Source organism: Lissotriton vulgaris, chromosome 1_1, assembly GCF_964263255.1.
Source record: "Lissotriton vulgaris chromosome 1_1, aLisVul1.2, whole genome shotgun sequence".
Taxonomy (NCBI): Eukaryota; Metazoa; Chordata; class Amphibia; order Caudata; family Salamandridae; genus Lissotriton; species Lissotriton vulgaris.
Window position 1 is genome coordinate 2,115,145,420 of NC_141685.1, and position 15,432 is coordinate 2,115,160,851.

General features: G+C 45.6%; 1 protein-coding gene across 1 annotated transcript in view; it reads right to left on the minus strand.

Annotated features, from left to right (window-relative positions):
• Nucleotides 1-15,432, minus strand: part of PWP1 (PWP1 homolog, endonuclein) — a 327,492-nt gene that overhangs the window by 187,594 nt on the left and 124,466 nt on the right. The window contains exon 6 of the mRNA XM_086921581.1: nucleotides 903-1,013. Coding sequence (XP_086777707.1) covers nucleotides 903-1,013 — 111 coding nt within the window. The remainder of the gene's footprint in view (nucleotides 1-902; nucleotides 1,014-15,432) is intronic.

Sequence of the window (15,432 nt, forward strand, 5' to 3'; positions counted from 1 at the left end):
CCATAAGCTCCCTCGAAGACCTTTGATATAATAGAAGTACTCATACTTTTTATATGGAATTGCTTTAATTGCTTTCTTCTGCTGTCACACCCTCGAGTCTCATCCCATCATAGTCCAGTAGAAGGAGCAGAACTTGGATTTTGGCTCAGATACGTGTTTTTTAATTCTCGGAAGGACCTCTATCATCGAAGACCAGAGCAACACTGTAAAGTTCTCACCCCAGGGACCTAACCTTGCCAAAATGTTGGCTGAATTTCATTTCCTAGATGTATGTATGTATTGGCATTTATATAGCGCACTACTTACCCGTAGGGTCCCAAGGCGCTTCGACCGCTGCGAAACCCTTCCTGGCTTCCCTGAGAGATGGTCCCTTAATGGGTATCTCCAGGGTGAGACCAGGCATCCCCGGCGGTCTGGTGGGGCCGTTAGTGAAGATTGTTAGTAACAGAAATAATGGCCTCTCTTTTTATCCTGTAAGCGTCCTATATCTCGGCTTCATCCAACCATGTCACTTAACATTTACGTTTAGTGTCTTGCATCACTTTGTTTGGACTCCCCATAAATTAGTAATCTCAAACGACAAAAGGGAGGCACTACTGGCACTGCAAGCAAATTGCCCTTAGTTTATTTTGAGAAGCAGAATGGTGAAGAAAATGGAGGGTAGGAAAGGCTAGAGGTAGTGAAAGCTTTAATGAAACTCACTGAGAAAGCTCCACAAAGACTGCAAGGATACTCAACTTCGCAATACTAACTCTTAGCTCGGGCGCAGGAAAAACTAATTTAATAATCACACTTTTTATGTTATATAGGCTTCAAACAATATATCCTTCATTTTGGCTGCACAAGCAAACAGTCTCCACAGAACAGCACACTCATTGCTGATCTTGGCAGTTCATACCTACCAGTGGATTCTTCAGGATTTGGATCAAAGTTCAACCACTCCACGCAAAGGGGATATGCAGGAAGGAGGATATCATGATGGACATAGAAGGAATCTTCTTCTGAATTATACACTGGAAGAAAAACGTGAATTACCTTACTGAATCAAAAGATTGAACAAATAAGCAGCACAACACACAACGGCAAATGAATTTTTAAGTAAAATATATATTTTTTTGTAGCACCATTCTTTATTGGTTTTTACAAAGTATAAACAAGTGCCATGCCACCTGAGCAATGGTAACAACATGTAGCACCCTAGATTGAAACATATTTCCACAGTTGCAATTAAGGACAGAGAGAGAAAGGTATGGGGAAAAAAATCTTCTATGTCAAAACCAAGTTTAGAGCTCACAACTCCCCACACCCCACCAACAAGGGTAACAATAGACAGGAGGAAAAGTAACATAAGCTAAGTATGGTAGATGTCAAAAGCAGAAGGCAATCATGCAATTCAATTAAAGTCTTCCCAGTGATTTCCCCGTTCTGGGGGGTATATGAAAATCACACAACTAGCAGTGCCCATTCCATCGTCCCAAAGCAGCCCTAAGTATGACAACATACCTCTAAGTAGGTAGGCGGTGGTCGGTGAGTTCCTCACTGAGTCAGTATTCAGCTTGGTATGTCAGTCAAACTGATGCTAGAGCAGTGTCGCTGAACCCCGATACACTGAACAAACCACAGATGTCTTTACATGAAGGAATGATCTCCACATTTCCTCTAACTTCTGCAGTTGATTACCGAGTTTGTAGATAATTTCTTCATATAATGCCATAGCGTGCAGGTCTGCCAACCACATCTGGTATGAGGTTGGAGTAGCGGCTTTCCAGTGGTGCAGGATCAAAGCCGTTGAGAGTCATCTATCAGCATGATGGGGCATGTGTGAAAGGGGGATGTGTGATGCAGCAATGTTAGCCGATTTATCAATGGTGCAAACACCCCGAGTTCATTTTGAAGGAGGTCCCAGACTGAGTGGCTGTAATGTGAGAGGGCTGGGCATTCCCACAGGACATGTACTAAATCACAAACAATAGCAGGGCCTCTTCATCATTTGGAGTCTGATAGCATGTATGCTCTGTGGAGCTTGGTTGACGACCAGTGCCAAAAATGGAAGATCTTGACGTAACAACATTTTAGGCTGGCTTCACGTAGTGTGCTATCATGATACTCTAAAGTGTAAGCCACTCGTTCATCATGGAGGGTTGCCATCTGGATACCCACCATTAACGCAAGTTCTGTGCAGTCAGTTGAGAAAGAAAAATGTCTGTCAGGGTAGCATAAAGACCCGGCATAGTTCTCTTAAACATTTTTCAAGTTATAATGTAATGTAGTATTCGGTCAGCCTCCAAGGTCTTCAGGTGTAGGACTGAAGCCCCTACTTCTACAAAAGAGAAGCAAAGGGGAGAAAGTCGCCCTTGTGTAACACGTGTTCCATACAGAGTATACCCTTGTCCCTCTACAGGCACCACTCCAGTTCCACCCCTCCAATTGTAATGTCTTTATTCCTCCAGATGAGTGCATGCAGGTGTATAATGCAGGGAGTTTGTAGCCAGTTGTGCACCCATTCCCATGAGTAGCGTGAGGTATGAAGTATAGGGTTACCCTTGGGGTCTGTTGGAGTATGTGATGAGTAATAGACAGCAAGGTCACCTGTCGAATGTAGGAGTTTTTTTTCCCCCAGACGCAGTCTCTCTTTGAGTTTTCAACATGTAACCCATGTGAGCCAGCCCAGAAGCCATCCAATATGATTCTGCTTGTGGAAGACGTAGGTCCCCTGGCATGATTTTAGGATATAGCTTTGAGGCCTTGAGGTGTGGTGTGCGAGAAGCCCATATGAAATTTCTGATGAGGCGGTCAGATTCCCAAAGAATAGAATTGTGTACCCTAAGTAGCAGCATGCCAAAAACATAACTGACTGCGTTATCACGTTCATTTTTACAATCTGCACTTTGCCCCATTAGAAGGCGCTGGAGTTTAGACCAGATAGTGAACTCGGTAGTGACTTCATCCATGATAGGGGTTATACTGTCCTTGAGCATATTAGCAAGAACCCGACTGAAGTAGACTCCCAATAGGCTGATTAATATCATGCAAGACATCTAATAGATGGCAAGTAGTTTTTCTCATAGTGGTGAAAGGCTACTGCCTTTACCAGGAGTTAAGCAGCATGAGTGCGTTGGTGGCAGCATACCATGTAGTGATAAGTAGGAGGGAAGAGGGCCCACAACACTGGATTGAGGCAGACAGGTTCACTCATTTAAAGTTGAGCTGCTGTATGCTAAACTTATTATTATTATTATTAACCCCTTTAGTGCTAAGGCATTATTAGTATTCTCCTTTAATTACCATTGAAATCAATGGAAAGTCCATGACGAGTTACAATTGTCATTAGCATCCAAGGGGTTAAATTAGTTTTGTAACACGCGCAGCTACCCAAAAAGGGTTTCCCGGTGCCTAGGACACAAATTGCTAGAAAAGGAGCAGTCAAGAACCATTTGCTACTAAAAGAGCCAAGTTTTAAGATTTCTTTGAAAGCTGAGATAGGACAGGTCATTTTTCAAGGACACCGGAAGAGAATTCCAGATTTTGGGGCCAAGACAAGAAAAGGAACTGCCTCCCATTCTTGCAAGTTTAAATCTGGGAATCACGAAGTCCCCGTGGGCTGCAGAGCGCAGGGGATGAGAAGGAATGTAAGGATGGATGAGCTCTTGCAGATACGCTGGTGCCACACCCTGTTTGATTTTAAAGATGTAACACAGGGTTTTAAATGTAATTATTTGATCAATTCGAAGCCAGTGAAGGTCACGTAAAAACGGCGAGATGGAAGCCTGTCTAGGAACTTTACAAAGAAGGCGTACTGCAGAGTTCTGAACTATCTGTAGCTTTCTCAGTACCATTTGGCAGCTACCGAGATAGAGAACATTGCCATAATCGAGGCAAGAGGTGATGAGTGCCTGGACTCCCGTGCGTTGGGTTGAGGCAGGAAGCATCCAAATGATCTTAAGAAGACACCTCAAGATCGTGAAACAGATGGCAGAAACACTCGACACGTGTTCTCTCATAGAGAGACTACCATCAATAATGATGCCCAGATTACGGACATGGGTGACAGGTAGGGGAAAGGAACCCATTTCCTGATGCCAATGGTGAGGGCCCCATAGGTCCTTGTGCTTGCCCATGATAAGGACCTCAGTCTTATCCCCATTTAACTTCAAAAAGTTAAGGCGCATCCACTCGGTCACTTGCCGTAGGCCGCACTACAGGGCAGATAACGTAGCGTCTTTAGTGGTGGAAAGCGAAAAGACAATCTGCATCTCACGACTGTCCTTCTACACCCCCTCCCGCCAACTACGTTCTTCCAGCCAAGCCCTCGCCACTGTACCTCGCATCAACAAGACCACCATGGGAGGCAGATCCTTCTCATACCTGGCTGCTAAAACATGGAACTCACTCCCCGCTCACCTTCGCCTCACCCAGAACCACCTAGCATTCAGAAAGCAACTTAAAACGTGGATATTTGACAAGTAATCCTCCTCCCCTTTCTAAGCGCCTTGAGACCCTCTGGGTAGGTAGTGCGCTATATAAATTCTCTGACTTGACTTGACTTGACTATCATCCGCATACAAATATAGGGAAAGACCCGCCTCTTCCACAATCTCTGCCAGAGGTCTGACATAGATGTTGAAGAGCAGGGGGCTTAAAATGGATCCCTGTGGGACTCCATGTGCTGATACGCAGATCTTAGTTGATGCCTTAGCAGAAAAGACATGAAAAGTGCGACCATCAGGGAATGAACCAAACCAGGACAGGGCAGTGCCGTCCAGCCCAAGAGACCTAAGGGCGTTAAGCAAGATGTTATGTGACACAGTGTCGAATGCGGCACTCAAATCTAATAGATTGAATGCCGCAGTTTTCCCTTGATCTAAATGCTGGCGCAGTTTCTCAGTAACCCCAAGCAGAGCGGTTTCAGTTGAAAAGTTGGCTCTGAACCCGGATTGTGAATAATGAAGAAAGTCAACTTTGTCTATGTGTTGTGTCAGTGGAGTATTGATATGTTTCTCCAAAATTTTGGAGAAAGCCGGAAGCAGAGATATAGGTCTAAAGTTAGATAGTACAGAAAGATCTACTCCTGCCTTTTTCAACAAAGGGATGACCATGGCTCGCTTCCATCGGTTTGATGTATAATGTCGTGAAGTGCATGTATGATGTACATATACTGGATGTATGTGTTGCTGTGAGTGGTACGCGAAGGATGTAATGCTGTGTATTGCACATATGTTATGTGCATCCACTAGGTGTATATCTACCTGTGAAGGGTACAATGCATGAAGGATGCAGTATGGGGAGTGCGTGTATCTTACACGGATGTGCTGGGTGTATGTGTGCCTGTGGATGGTACAATACATGGCAGACTATAGGATCCATTTTGGGACACGCAGGACTGCATGGTGAAAAATTAGGAGAGGAGGGAGAAAAATTCCCCCCAGACAGATTGTGTATTGCGGCATTTCTGTAGCATGGGTGGGACACACTGGAGGTGAGAGAGCCAAATTTTCCAGTACCCTTCAAAGGGTGCTCTTTGAGTCAGAGAGAGAGATGTCACAAGGAAGGCATCTGGGAACATATCAGGAAGGCGATTGGGCTGATAAGAGAAACCATAAAGAGTAGGGCTGAGGCCCTGGGCTAACCTTTTGATACGCATACCACTGTGTCTGCCATGCAGCTGTGAACTTCTCGTCACTCCCATGGCATGTTGAGGGGCAATCAGCTTTGGAGTTGTTTCTGATGTAACAGACTGCTTTCAGGAGGAAGAAAGGGCACAGGAGTGGCCACTTCAAAGACTCTGATTAAATCACATTTGGTGTCTGTGAATAGACTAGAGCTTGAGACCCCAAAAAATGTCAACTGTCAAGCAACAAAATGGGTTGTGCGAGGAGGACAAGCTCTGCAGGAGTCTGCTTGTGACCAGGACTGGGGGGCTAAAGCCTGCTAGTATTCGAAGAGAGTGAAGGGACAACAACCACTGAAACCAAAACCACCTGCCCTGTAGCACCAGCGCATGCCTGCTTGCCAAGAACAGTGTGTCCTGTGAGGAAGAGGAGAATGTTGGAGGGAGTACGTTCCAGTGGGGAATCCTGTCAAGTGGAGTCCCTTAGCAAGGTACAGAGACAGGAGACAGCTACTGCACAGATCGAGTCGTTGCCCATGTGCAGGGAAATTCAGCGTCCCTCTTATGTCAGAGTATGGACACCGTGAAGTGACCCACTATCATCGCTGTCCCTAACGGGTCATCGCCTGTGTGGAGTGAGGAACCAATAAACACATATGCCAGGAGGGTCCACCATGAAGAGATTGCCATGCTGAGAGGAACATAACTAGTGTGAATTGGTGAGCCGGTGATCCTGTATGTGAGGAAGGGCCGCCGTGAAGAAATCTTATTAGCCAATTGGGTTGGAGCACGTCTGCAGTTGAGAGATAATGACCCCATATGCCAGAGGGGACCACCAGGACAACGCAAGAAGCATGACCTGGTTTGATCATCACCGGAGGAGAGAGGCCACCGTGAGGACCCCAACGGAACTGCACCGTGACTGAGGACCAATGTCAGACTTTTGCATGCCTACCTCCTCCGTGTAGGCCCCCCCCCACCACCACTCACTATGGGAAGGACCAAGACCTTACCCAACATGGAGTAGCCACAAAGAACCTCTGATCACTGCAGCTGTGCTACCTCATGTAAGTAACTTGAGGACCACAGTACGCCGCCAACCTAGACCGTGTGCATAGAACTTAACAGAAACAGCCGCTGCAGCTCCTGCAACAGCTGAGGGGACATGCTCTGGGACCTTGGTCGCTGCGATCCTGCAGGTGCGGGTAATACTGATTTTGAGCCTGTCAGTCCTGGGGTAACTTGCTTGCTAGATAGCATTTTGGTGCAGAGTCGGAGTCGGACTGAATGTTCCCTACACTGACTGGGGAATTACCACTATGGCTAATGCATGGAGAGAGAGTGGAAATCGGGGAACCACGTAAAAAACACTAAATCTCTGACCATAGGCGACTGGGGAAGTTGCTTGTGAACGTTGTATTTCCCTTTGCATTGGTAGATGTAAAATAAATACTTATTTTTCATAAAAACAAGTATTTGACTGCACAATCATTTATTGTTGATGCTGCACTTTTTTGAGTTGTGGGCCTGTGTGTTCACCCCCCTCACCCCTGCAAAGCCTTGGACTACTCGACCCACATTATTACTGAGAGTAAAGTAGTGAAGTGGCACCTGGCCCAGTTGCTTAGGATCCATAGTAGGTTGAGAACTGAGACATCAGGAGTAAAAGGCTTCAGCCCCCAGGGATGGGGCCAGTAACCCCTGCTTTTCCTGTGGCCCTCTAAATGGGGTTATGACTCCATAAAAAGAAAAACAGTGCTTTTTTTATACAGAGTTAAAAGAGCAGCAAGGGATCACACAGTATGCAGTTTTTTCAACTGATTGAGGAACCATAACTTTATAGACCGATAACTCAACACATTTTCCAGAATATCTGAAGCACCATAAGTAAAACACTTTAAGACTATAATTTTGAGATACTTCGTCCGAAGTCTGCAGAGAGCTAAAAAGGCAGAAAACAACTCCATTCACTACCAGTAAATGTGTAAACGTGTGCACTTTAGCTCCCATGCTTCTCTTTCTTACAGCTGAAAATGAGAACAATTAAGAAACACTACAGGCTACTCAATGTGTTCTAAAACATAAATCCAGAGAAATCAAAATCACAACATGAAAAGGTGGGGTTGGCATAAAAACCTATAGATATTTACCAACAATGATAACTGTTAAATTAACTTGAAAATTGCTTTAAATGGTGCAGCACGGTCACTGAACAATACGTGTAGTTGACAACCTTATTAAAGCTGACCTCGGAGCAAGGGTTTGAAAGGTCCAATCGCCATTGAAGAGATCAAATTGGCTCCAACACAATAGTCCGCTTATATCAAGAGACTTTTGAAAGGGGGATTTTGACTACTACCACAAGGGAGGCATTTATAGGTGTACTCTCAAAATCAGATCGGGACACGCTTTATGTATCATCCCCTATCACTTTAATCTTGCTTTCAAGATTTGGGGGAAGGAGTTAACCAGCAGGTTCCTACCGGTGTTGCTGTAATTAGTGCACCAGGACCAAAATAGGTTTATGCAATAGGGAAGAATGATCCCAAAAGTACGAAAGCTGTTCCATGTCCTGAGTGTTACTCCAATGGGAACTGGCAGCGAAGTTGTGGCATCCATAATTAAGGAGCAAGCCTTTTATTCTTTAGATTGGGAATTTCAGTGGTCCATTCTCTGTAATATGAGCTTTGGGGTGAAATCATTAAATGGGCCCAGCTTCTTTAATCACCACTGTAAGAAATTGGGTTATTAATTGAGAGGGGTAAGAGTCCCACTCAAGTAATAACCACAATCCTTGTCGGGGTGAACCACAAAAATAACTAACAAAACCTAGTAGCTTGGCACAAAAGCTGTCAGGCTTAACTTAGAGGCAATGTGTAAAGTATTTATACATTACTCATACTGTAATAAAGTGAAAACACAACACAAAAAATCCCAAACCAATTTCGAAAAGTAGAGTACATTTTACAAATAAAAGGACACAAAAAACATAAAATCTAATAAGTAGAACAGGAGTTATGATTTTATAAGGTTTTAAGTGGAAAAAAACAGCATTAGAAAGCTGCCAACCGCGGGTAAGTGGTCTAACTAGATCAGGTCAAAATCAAAACTCAGGGGGCTGGGAAATGCCAGAGAGCTGCTACACAAGGTCCCGGAAATCAATCAGAAGCTGCTCAGCAGGTGTCAGCTTCAAAGTAGTGAAAGCTTGTGATCAGATACCACTTGGTGTCTGAGTTGGCAGAGCCACGAGCTCAGACGGGAGGTCAGCCAACTGACCCATAAAATCACTTATGGGGGCTTGGGTTCAAGGCAAGCCGGTCCAGTCTTCCAACAAGCTCAGAAAGCAGGGCAGTCCTTCTTCTGAGTCAAACAGGTCCAGGAATGCTCTGAAGAGAGACTCGGAGGGTACATTTATATCCAGTAGTAGTCTGTGTGGGAGGTATACCTTTTTCTAACTCTAAACTGGTCCTGATAAATTCCTCCCTTTCCCCTAGGTTTAGCTCTAATACGTCTAGGGAATCGAAAGGCAAGCAGGCCCAGTTGTGGACTGATCTTGACAGTGACAGGGCAGCCATCTTCAGAAGTCAGGAAGGGCTGGGTACCGTCCTCACACTACCCTTTGAAGCTCAGAGAGGGCAGTGTATAACACCCCCACCATTCTGCTGAGGAGAGAAACACCTTTCCCCACACCCAATACCCTTTTGTCCCCAGTCTGGAAGCAATACATATCACACCTCAGGAGAGCCATCAACAGTCAAATGACCCAGGACACTGGCATGCAGAAAGGCAAACTTGGATTAGGCAGAAAAATGCCAACTTTCTAAACGTGCAAAACCAACAGTTGATTGACAGAATGCAGAACAATGTCATACATTCACCCCAGTACAGAGATCTGGGCCTAAATCCATCGTTTTTTTGCACTCCACACCACCCCTTGGCAGTTCAGGCTGGACTGTTCCCCTGAGGCACAGGGTCAAGGCTGATTTGCATATGGCCACGTCTGAACTGGGGTGGCTTGGTGAGCAAAACAACAATGGATTAAACCCAGATCTGTGACTGGGGGTGCATGTTTTGCCATTGTGCAACATTCCGTCCATCATCTTGTGTGTTTAACTTTATAAACGTGGTCTTTTCAGAATAGTGATGTAAAATCTGACTTACTATTAAAGAGAATTTTAAATGACAATTAAAATGAGTGTAAGAAATATTTCTCTAGCTGTTCCCAAACTGGCAGTATCACCTATTAAGTGTAACAAGGCAACTCAGTGTTATGGGAGAGCTAGTCTTGCTGCAGTAGATAATATTTTTTTTTCACTTCCAGGAAATGTAAGACATGTCCTCCTTTTTTAAATACAATATACCTTGTTCAATGAGCCTTTAGGGCATACCAAAGGGGTGAGCTAAAAGTATTAACCCTTTCGATGCTGATGACGAGCTCAGCTCGTCATCACCCTCGGGTTTCGTGTGCTGATGACGAGCTGAGCTCGTCATGGTGCCACTAAAATGGCATTTTCCAGCACAGGGGGGGGGAAACGCCCAGCAGCCATGTGGTTAAAGAGGAAGGTTTATGCCTGGCCAAAGGTTTATTTAACCAGGTTGCAATAGCAGTTTTAAGCTGCATTACTGGCTGCAGGACCATGGCTGAGATATGTTTTACAGTGTGACTTTAGTAGGTGGTACAATGAGTGCTGCAACCAACTTGTAGCATTTAATGTACAGACCCAGAGTACATGTAGTACCATTTACTAGAGACATATATGTACATTAAATGTGTCATATAGGTGTATATAAATGTTTCCATGTTTGGAATAGAGAGCACAAACACTTTACCACTGGTTAGCAGTAGTAAAGTGGTCAGAGTCCTAATGTCAACAAAACGCATCTGCAAAAAGAAGGCACAAGAATCTGAGGGAATACCACGCAAAAGATCGAAATTTCCACCAATCACAAAGTCCATGTTCAAAACTCGTTGAGTGGTGTCAAATGCCCGACTAGTATAGTGAGGGACTAGGCAGGGTGCCCCCTCTCCCAGCTGTTATTCACACTGGCAATGGACACTCTAATGTGTTACGTTTGACATACAAGAGACATGGTGGATGTGAGGACTGATGAGTGAACACATACCATATCAATGTACACAGATGATATTCTACTGTATAAACACAATTGTAATAAGAACCTTCCAGTATTATTGAGCAGCATGAACAAGATTGGTTAACAGGGTGATATTCGCATAAATATGATCAAGTCATACCTTTTCCTGTTAACTGAGGAGGGAGCCATGCAATTGATTTCACAGACTGTGTTTTGGTTAGAGATATCACTGCAAACATTCAAATATCTGAAGGTAAGAGTATACAGCGCCACCAAGGCAGGTGATAATAGCAGCTAGATCATTGTAAGCTGACCTTATCTGTGGTGGCCTGAGTGGCCCTCATTAAGATGCTGTTACTATCTACTTCTTTGTGACCATACTTTAACAGAGTTGGTGAGGGCAGCAAATACAAGATGGGTGTGCGAGCAAATAGCTCCCACTGATATCTAGGAATATGTTCTTAGCATACAGTACAAAACATGTGCATCCTCGAGGCTGCTTCAGGTGGTAAATTACAATTGGAACCACCATTTGAAGCCAACTGATGACCCCATATGCCTCATTGGTATCAGTCCATAGCTGCCAAGGTTTTAGATTGCTCATATCTGACATTTTACAATTTTAATGTAATTATGAGTGACATTCAATGACTATGAGTGACAATTTCTCGTGACCAAAATCAAGCATTAAAGTCCCTGGAATGAGAAAATTATCAGAAATTACTCCTATTTGAACGACAAGAAACTCTAAGTAATTCTGTTGCAGGTGCTTTTAAACCCAGGAGTCTGGGTGCTCCGGCGGTTTCCAACAATTGATCAGACCACAATAGATCCCTCTGGACTGAGGCTGAGGTCACCTCACTTGATGCACTCTATGATTCAGGTGTCCTCACAGCCTTTGAGGAAATAAGAAAACAAGTTACTTACCTGTAACTTTAGTTCCCCAGTATTGGTAACTTTCATAGATTCCCATGCTTTGTATCATTCCCCGTCGTCGGAATGGGAGTCTCGGTAACAAAAATACCATAGCTGTAGGTACAAAAGACAATGGAAAAAGGCCTAGGCCTCATTACCTTTTGTAGCATATCACCCTCTTTGTGTAAAAGAGACCAAACTTTGGCCTCAGCCAATCAGAAGTGCCTCACCACTTAGAACCTTCCTGAAGGAACCTCAGAGCCTCAGATTTTCGTAGCCGTTGTGTACTGAGACACCATCAGTGCTGTAGGCTGAGCTTTCCCCGGGGAGGTGGGTGGGCGCATGGGAATCTATGAAAGTTACCAATACTGGGGAACTAAAGTTACAGGTAAGTAACTTGTTTTCTTACCCCAGTATTGGAACTTTCATAGATTCCCATGCTTTGTATCAGAGTAGTAAGCAGTTAGCAAGATAATCACATTTTGCATTGTAAATAATAGCAATAGAGAATATGACATTAGATACAAAATGTCAAAAATGGAAGGTGGGAAAAAAGGAAAGCTCACCATTAGTGGAAGAGGTTCCTCAGGACAGCCTGTCCTACTGCTGCATCCTCCTGTTGCAGAGATTCCAAGCAGTAGTGCTTGGTAAAGGTGTGGACGCTGCTCCAGGTTGCAGCTCTGCAGATATCCTTAATTTGCACCCCTGCGAAGAGTGCTGTGGAGGAAGCCACAGATCTTGTGGAATGCGCTCGTATCTTTCCAGTCAGAGGTTTACCAGCAGTCCTGTGACAATGTAATATAGCGCTTATGATCCACCTTGAAACACCCTGTTTGGATAGTGGAAGGCCTTTACTCGGACCCCCGAAGGCCACAAACAGTTGAGTAGATTTTCGAAAATCCTTAGTACGTTGTAAGTAAAACTTCAAGCATCGTTGCACATCCAACGAATGCAATGCTTTTTCCGCTGGTGTGGAAGGCTGAGGAAAAAATGTTTTCAGAATGACCGGTACATTCAAATGGAAATCCGAGGGAACCTTTGGCATGAACCTAGGGTTAGTCCTCATGATGACAGTGTTCCTCTTGAATTGAAGGAAAGGTTCTTCAATGGTCAAGGCCTGTAACTCCCCCACACGCCGAGCCGACGTGAGAGCGAGGAGAAGAGCCAATTTCCACGAAAGGTATTTGATGTCAGAACGATGGACTGGTTCAAAAGGGTCCTTCATGAGCTGAGAAAGGACCAGATTCAAATGCCATGTTGAAGGAGGCGGTCTCACCGGTGGATAGACCCTGAACAGGCCCTTAAGAAATTGTTTGATTATTCTCGAAGACCATAATGAAGGCCCAGATTCTGTCCTTCTGAATCGTGACAAAGCAGCCAAATGGACCTTAATTGATGAATGGGCTAGACCAGACTTGGCCAAGGACAGTAGGTAAGGGAGGACCTGATGAGGTTTGGAATTGAATGGATCAATGTGTTGCTGTCGACACCAACAACAGAATCTTTTCCACTTAAGGCGGTAAGTTTTGTTAGTGGAAGGGGCCCTTGCTTGGGACAAAACTTCTCTAACCTCGTTTGATAATGGCAGGTTCATAAATTCTCGCTGCTCAGGAGCCATGCAGTCAGGTGTAACAACTGAGGGTCTGGATGCAAAATCTGTCCTTCGGACATCGTGAGAAGATCCGGCAGAATTTGGAGAGGTAAAGGAGGAGCAATCGACAACAGATGGAGCTCTGTGAACCAGAACTGCCTCGGCCAAGCCGGGGCTATCAGGATCATCCTGCACGGTTCCACCTTGAATTTCCTGATTAGTCGTGGTATCAGAGGAATGGGAGGAAAAGCGTAGACAAATGTCTTCGACCAGAGTATCGAAAGGGCATTTCCCAGAGAATTTGGATGGGGAAGCCTGCTTGCGTAAGACCGGCATTTTTTGTTGGTCGGGGTGGCAAACAGGTCGATGTCCGGTCTTCCCCACCGGTTGAAGACTTGTTCCAAGACGTCCTGATTCAACTCCCATTCGTGGCTGACCGAGGATGACCTGCTCAGTCTGTCGGCGTTTTCGTTGAGGACGCCCGGCAAGTGTTCTGTCATCAGGGACATTTTGTGTCAGATCGCCCATTCCCAAACCTGCTGGGCCTCTTGTGACAATGGGCGCGATCTGGTCCCTCCTTCCTTCTTCACATAGTGCATGGCCGTGGTGTTGTCCGTCCTGATAAGCACTTGTGAACCTTCCAGGCGAGGAAGAAACGCTTGCAGAGCCAGACGTATCGCCCTGAGTTCTAACAGGTTGATGTGGAGGCATTTTTCCTGGGGTGACCAATGACCACTGACATGAAGGTCCTGTAGTACTGCTCCCCAACCTTCCAACGACGCGTCCGTCGTTATCACTTGTGGAGACGGGTCGCTTGCGAAGGATAGGCCTTGGGACAAGTTGTCTAGGTCTGTCCACCATAGGGCCGCATTCTTCATCTCCGGAGTGATAGCCACTCTGTCGTCGAAGGAACCGTGGACTTGCCACCATTGATTGTCCAGTTGTTCCTGCAAGGGACGCATCCTCAGTCTGCAATGGGGGATCAGTGGAATACACGATGATATTACTCCCAGCAGAGACTTGTAGCGGCGAACTGAAAGAGACTTTTTTGTTTGTAAGTCTTGGGCCATCGTCTGTAATTTGTGCCTCCTTTCCAGAGTAGGAAATGCTCGTGAAAGCCTTGAGTCCAAGATGGCTCCCAGAAACCGGCTCTTCTGGACGGGATCTGGCAAGATTTCTCGTCGTTTAGAGTGAGACCTAGGTTTTGGAATAAATGGGTACATGCTTGAACCGCCTGTAGCGCTGCCTCTCTGGACGGAGCTTTCAGTAACCAGTCGTCCAGATAGGGGAAGACTTGAAACTTGTGCCTCCGCAGGAAAGCTGCTACTGGAGCCAGCACCTTCGTGAATATCCTTGGGGCTGAGCGGAGTCCAAAGGGTAAAACCCTGAATTGGGAATGGCTCTTGGCTACTGTGAATCGCAGAAACCTTCTGTGCGCTGGGTGAATCGGAACATGAAAATAGGCATCTTCGAGATCGAGTGTGGCCATGTAATCCCCCGGGTTGATTAGCTTCAAGATGTCCTGGAGGGACACCATCCTGAAGGACAAAGAAATGAGATGGGTGTTTAGCCCCCTGAGGTCTAAATTGGGGCGCCACTTGTCGAGCGTTTTCTTCACCAGGAAGAACCTGGAATAAAATCCCTGGTTTCTTTGGTTCGATGGGACTGGCTCCATCGCCCCTTTTCGGAGCATTTGTTGAACTTCGAGCCGAAGAAGACGCTGGTGTTTTGAAGGAGTGGCTGCCGGGGGCTTGGGTGGCGGAACTTGAGTGAACTCTAAGGTATGCCCTTTCCGAATGATGTTGAGCACCCAACGGTCCGATGTTATTAGGGACCAGTTGTGAAGGTTTTTGTTGACCCTGCCTCCAACTGATGACTTCCTGGAGGAGGGTCCAGTAGGAAGAGCCAGGAGGCCGCTATTGGAGCTTGGACGAATCCCGTCCTCGCGCACCTTGCTTTCCTTTACCGTAAGGCCTGGAGTAGTTGGTAGACTGGCCCTGCCGCTGTTGGTAAAATTGGCGGTGCTGCTGGGAACTGGATCCTGTGTTGGAATAACGCTGTTGCTGGAAGGATCTATAAGTACCACCCCTGCCTCTGGAGCCCTTGAAGGGGGACTTCCTGTACTGAAGTGTTCCTAAAGACCTAGCGGTCTCTGTGTCTTTTTTAATATCTTGCAGGGTGTCGTCAATGAGTTTGCCGAATAGAGCTTCTCCATCAAAGGGGA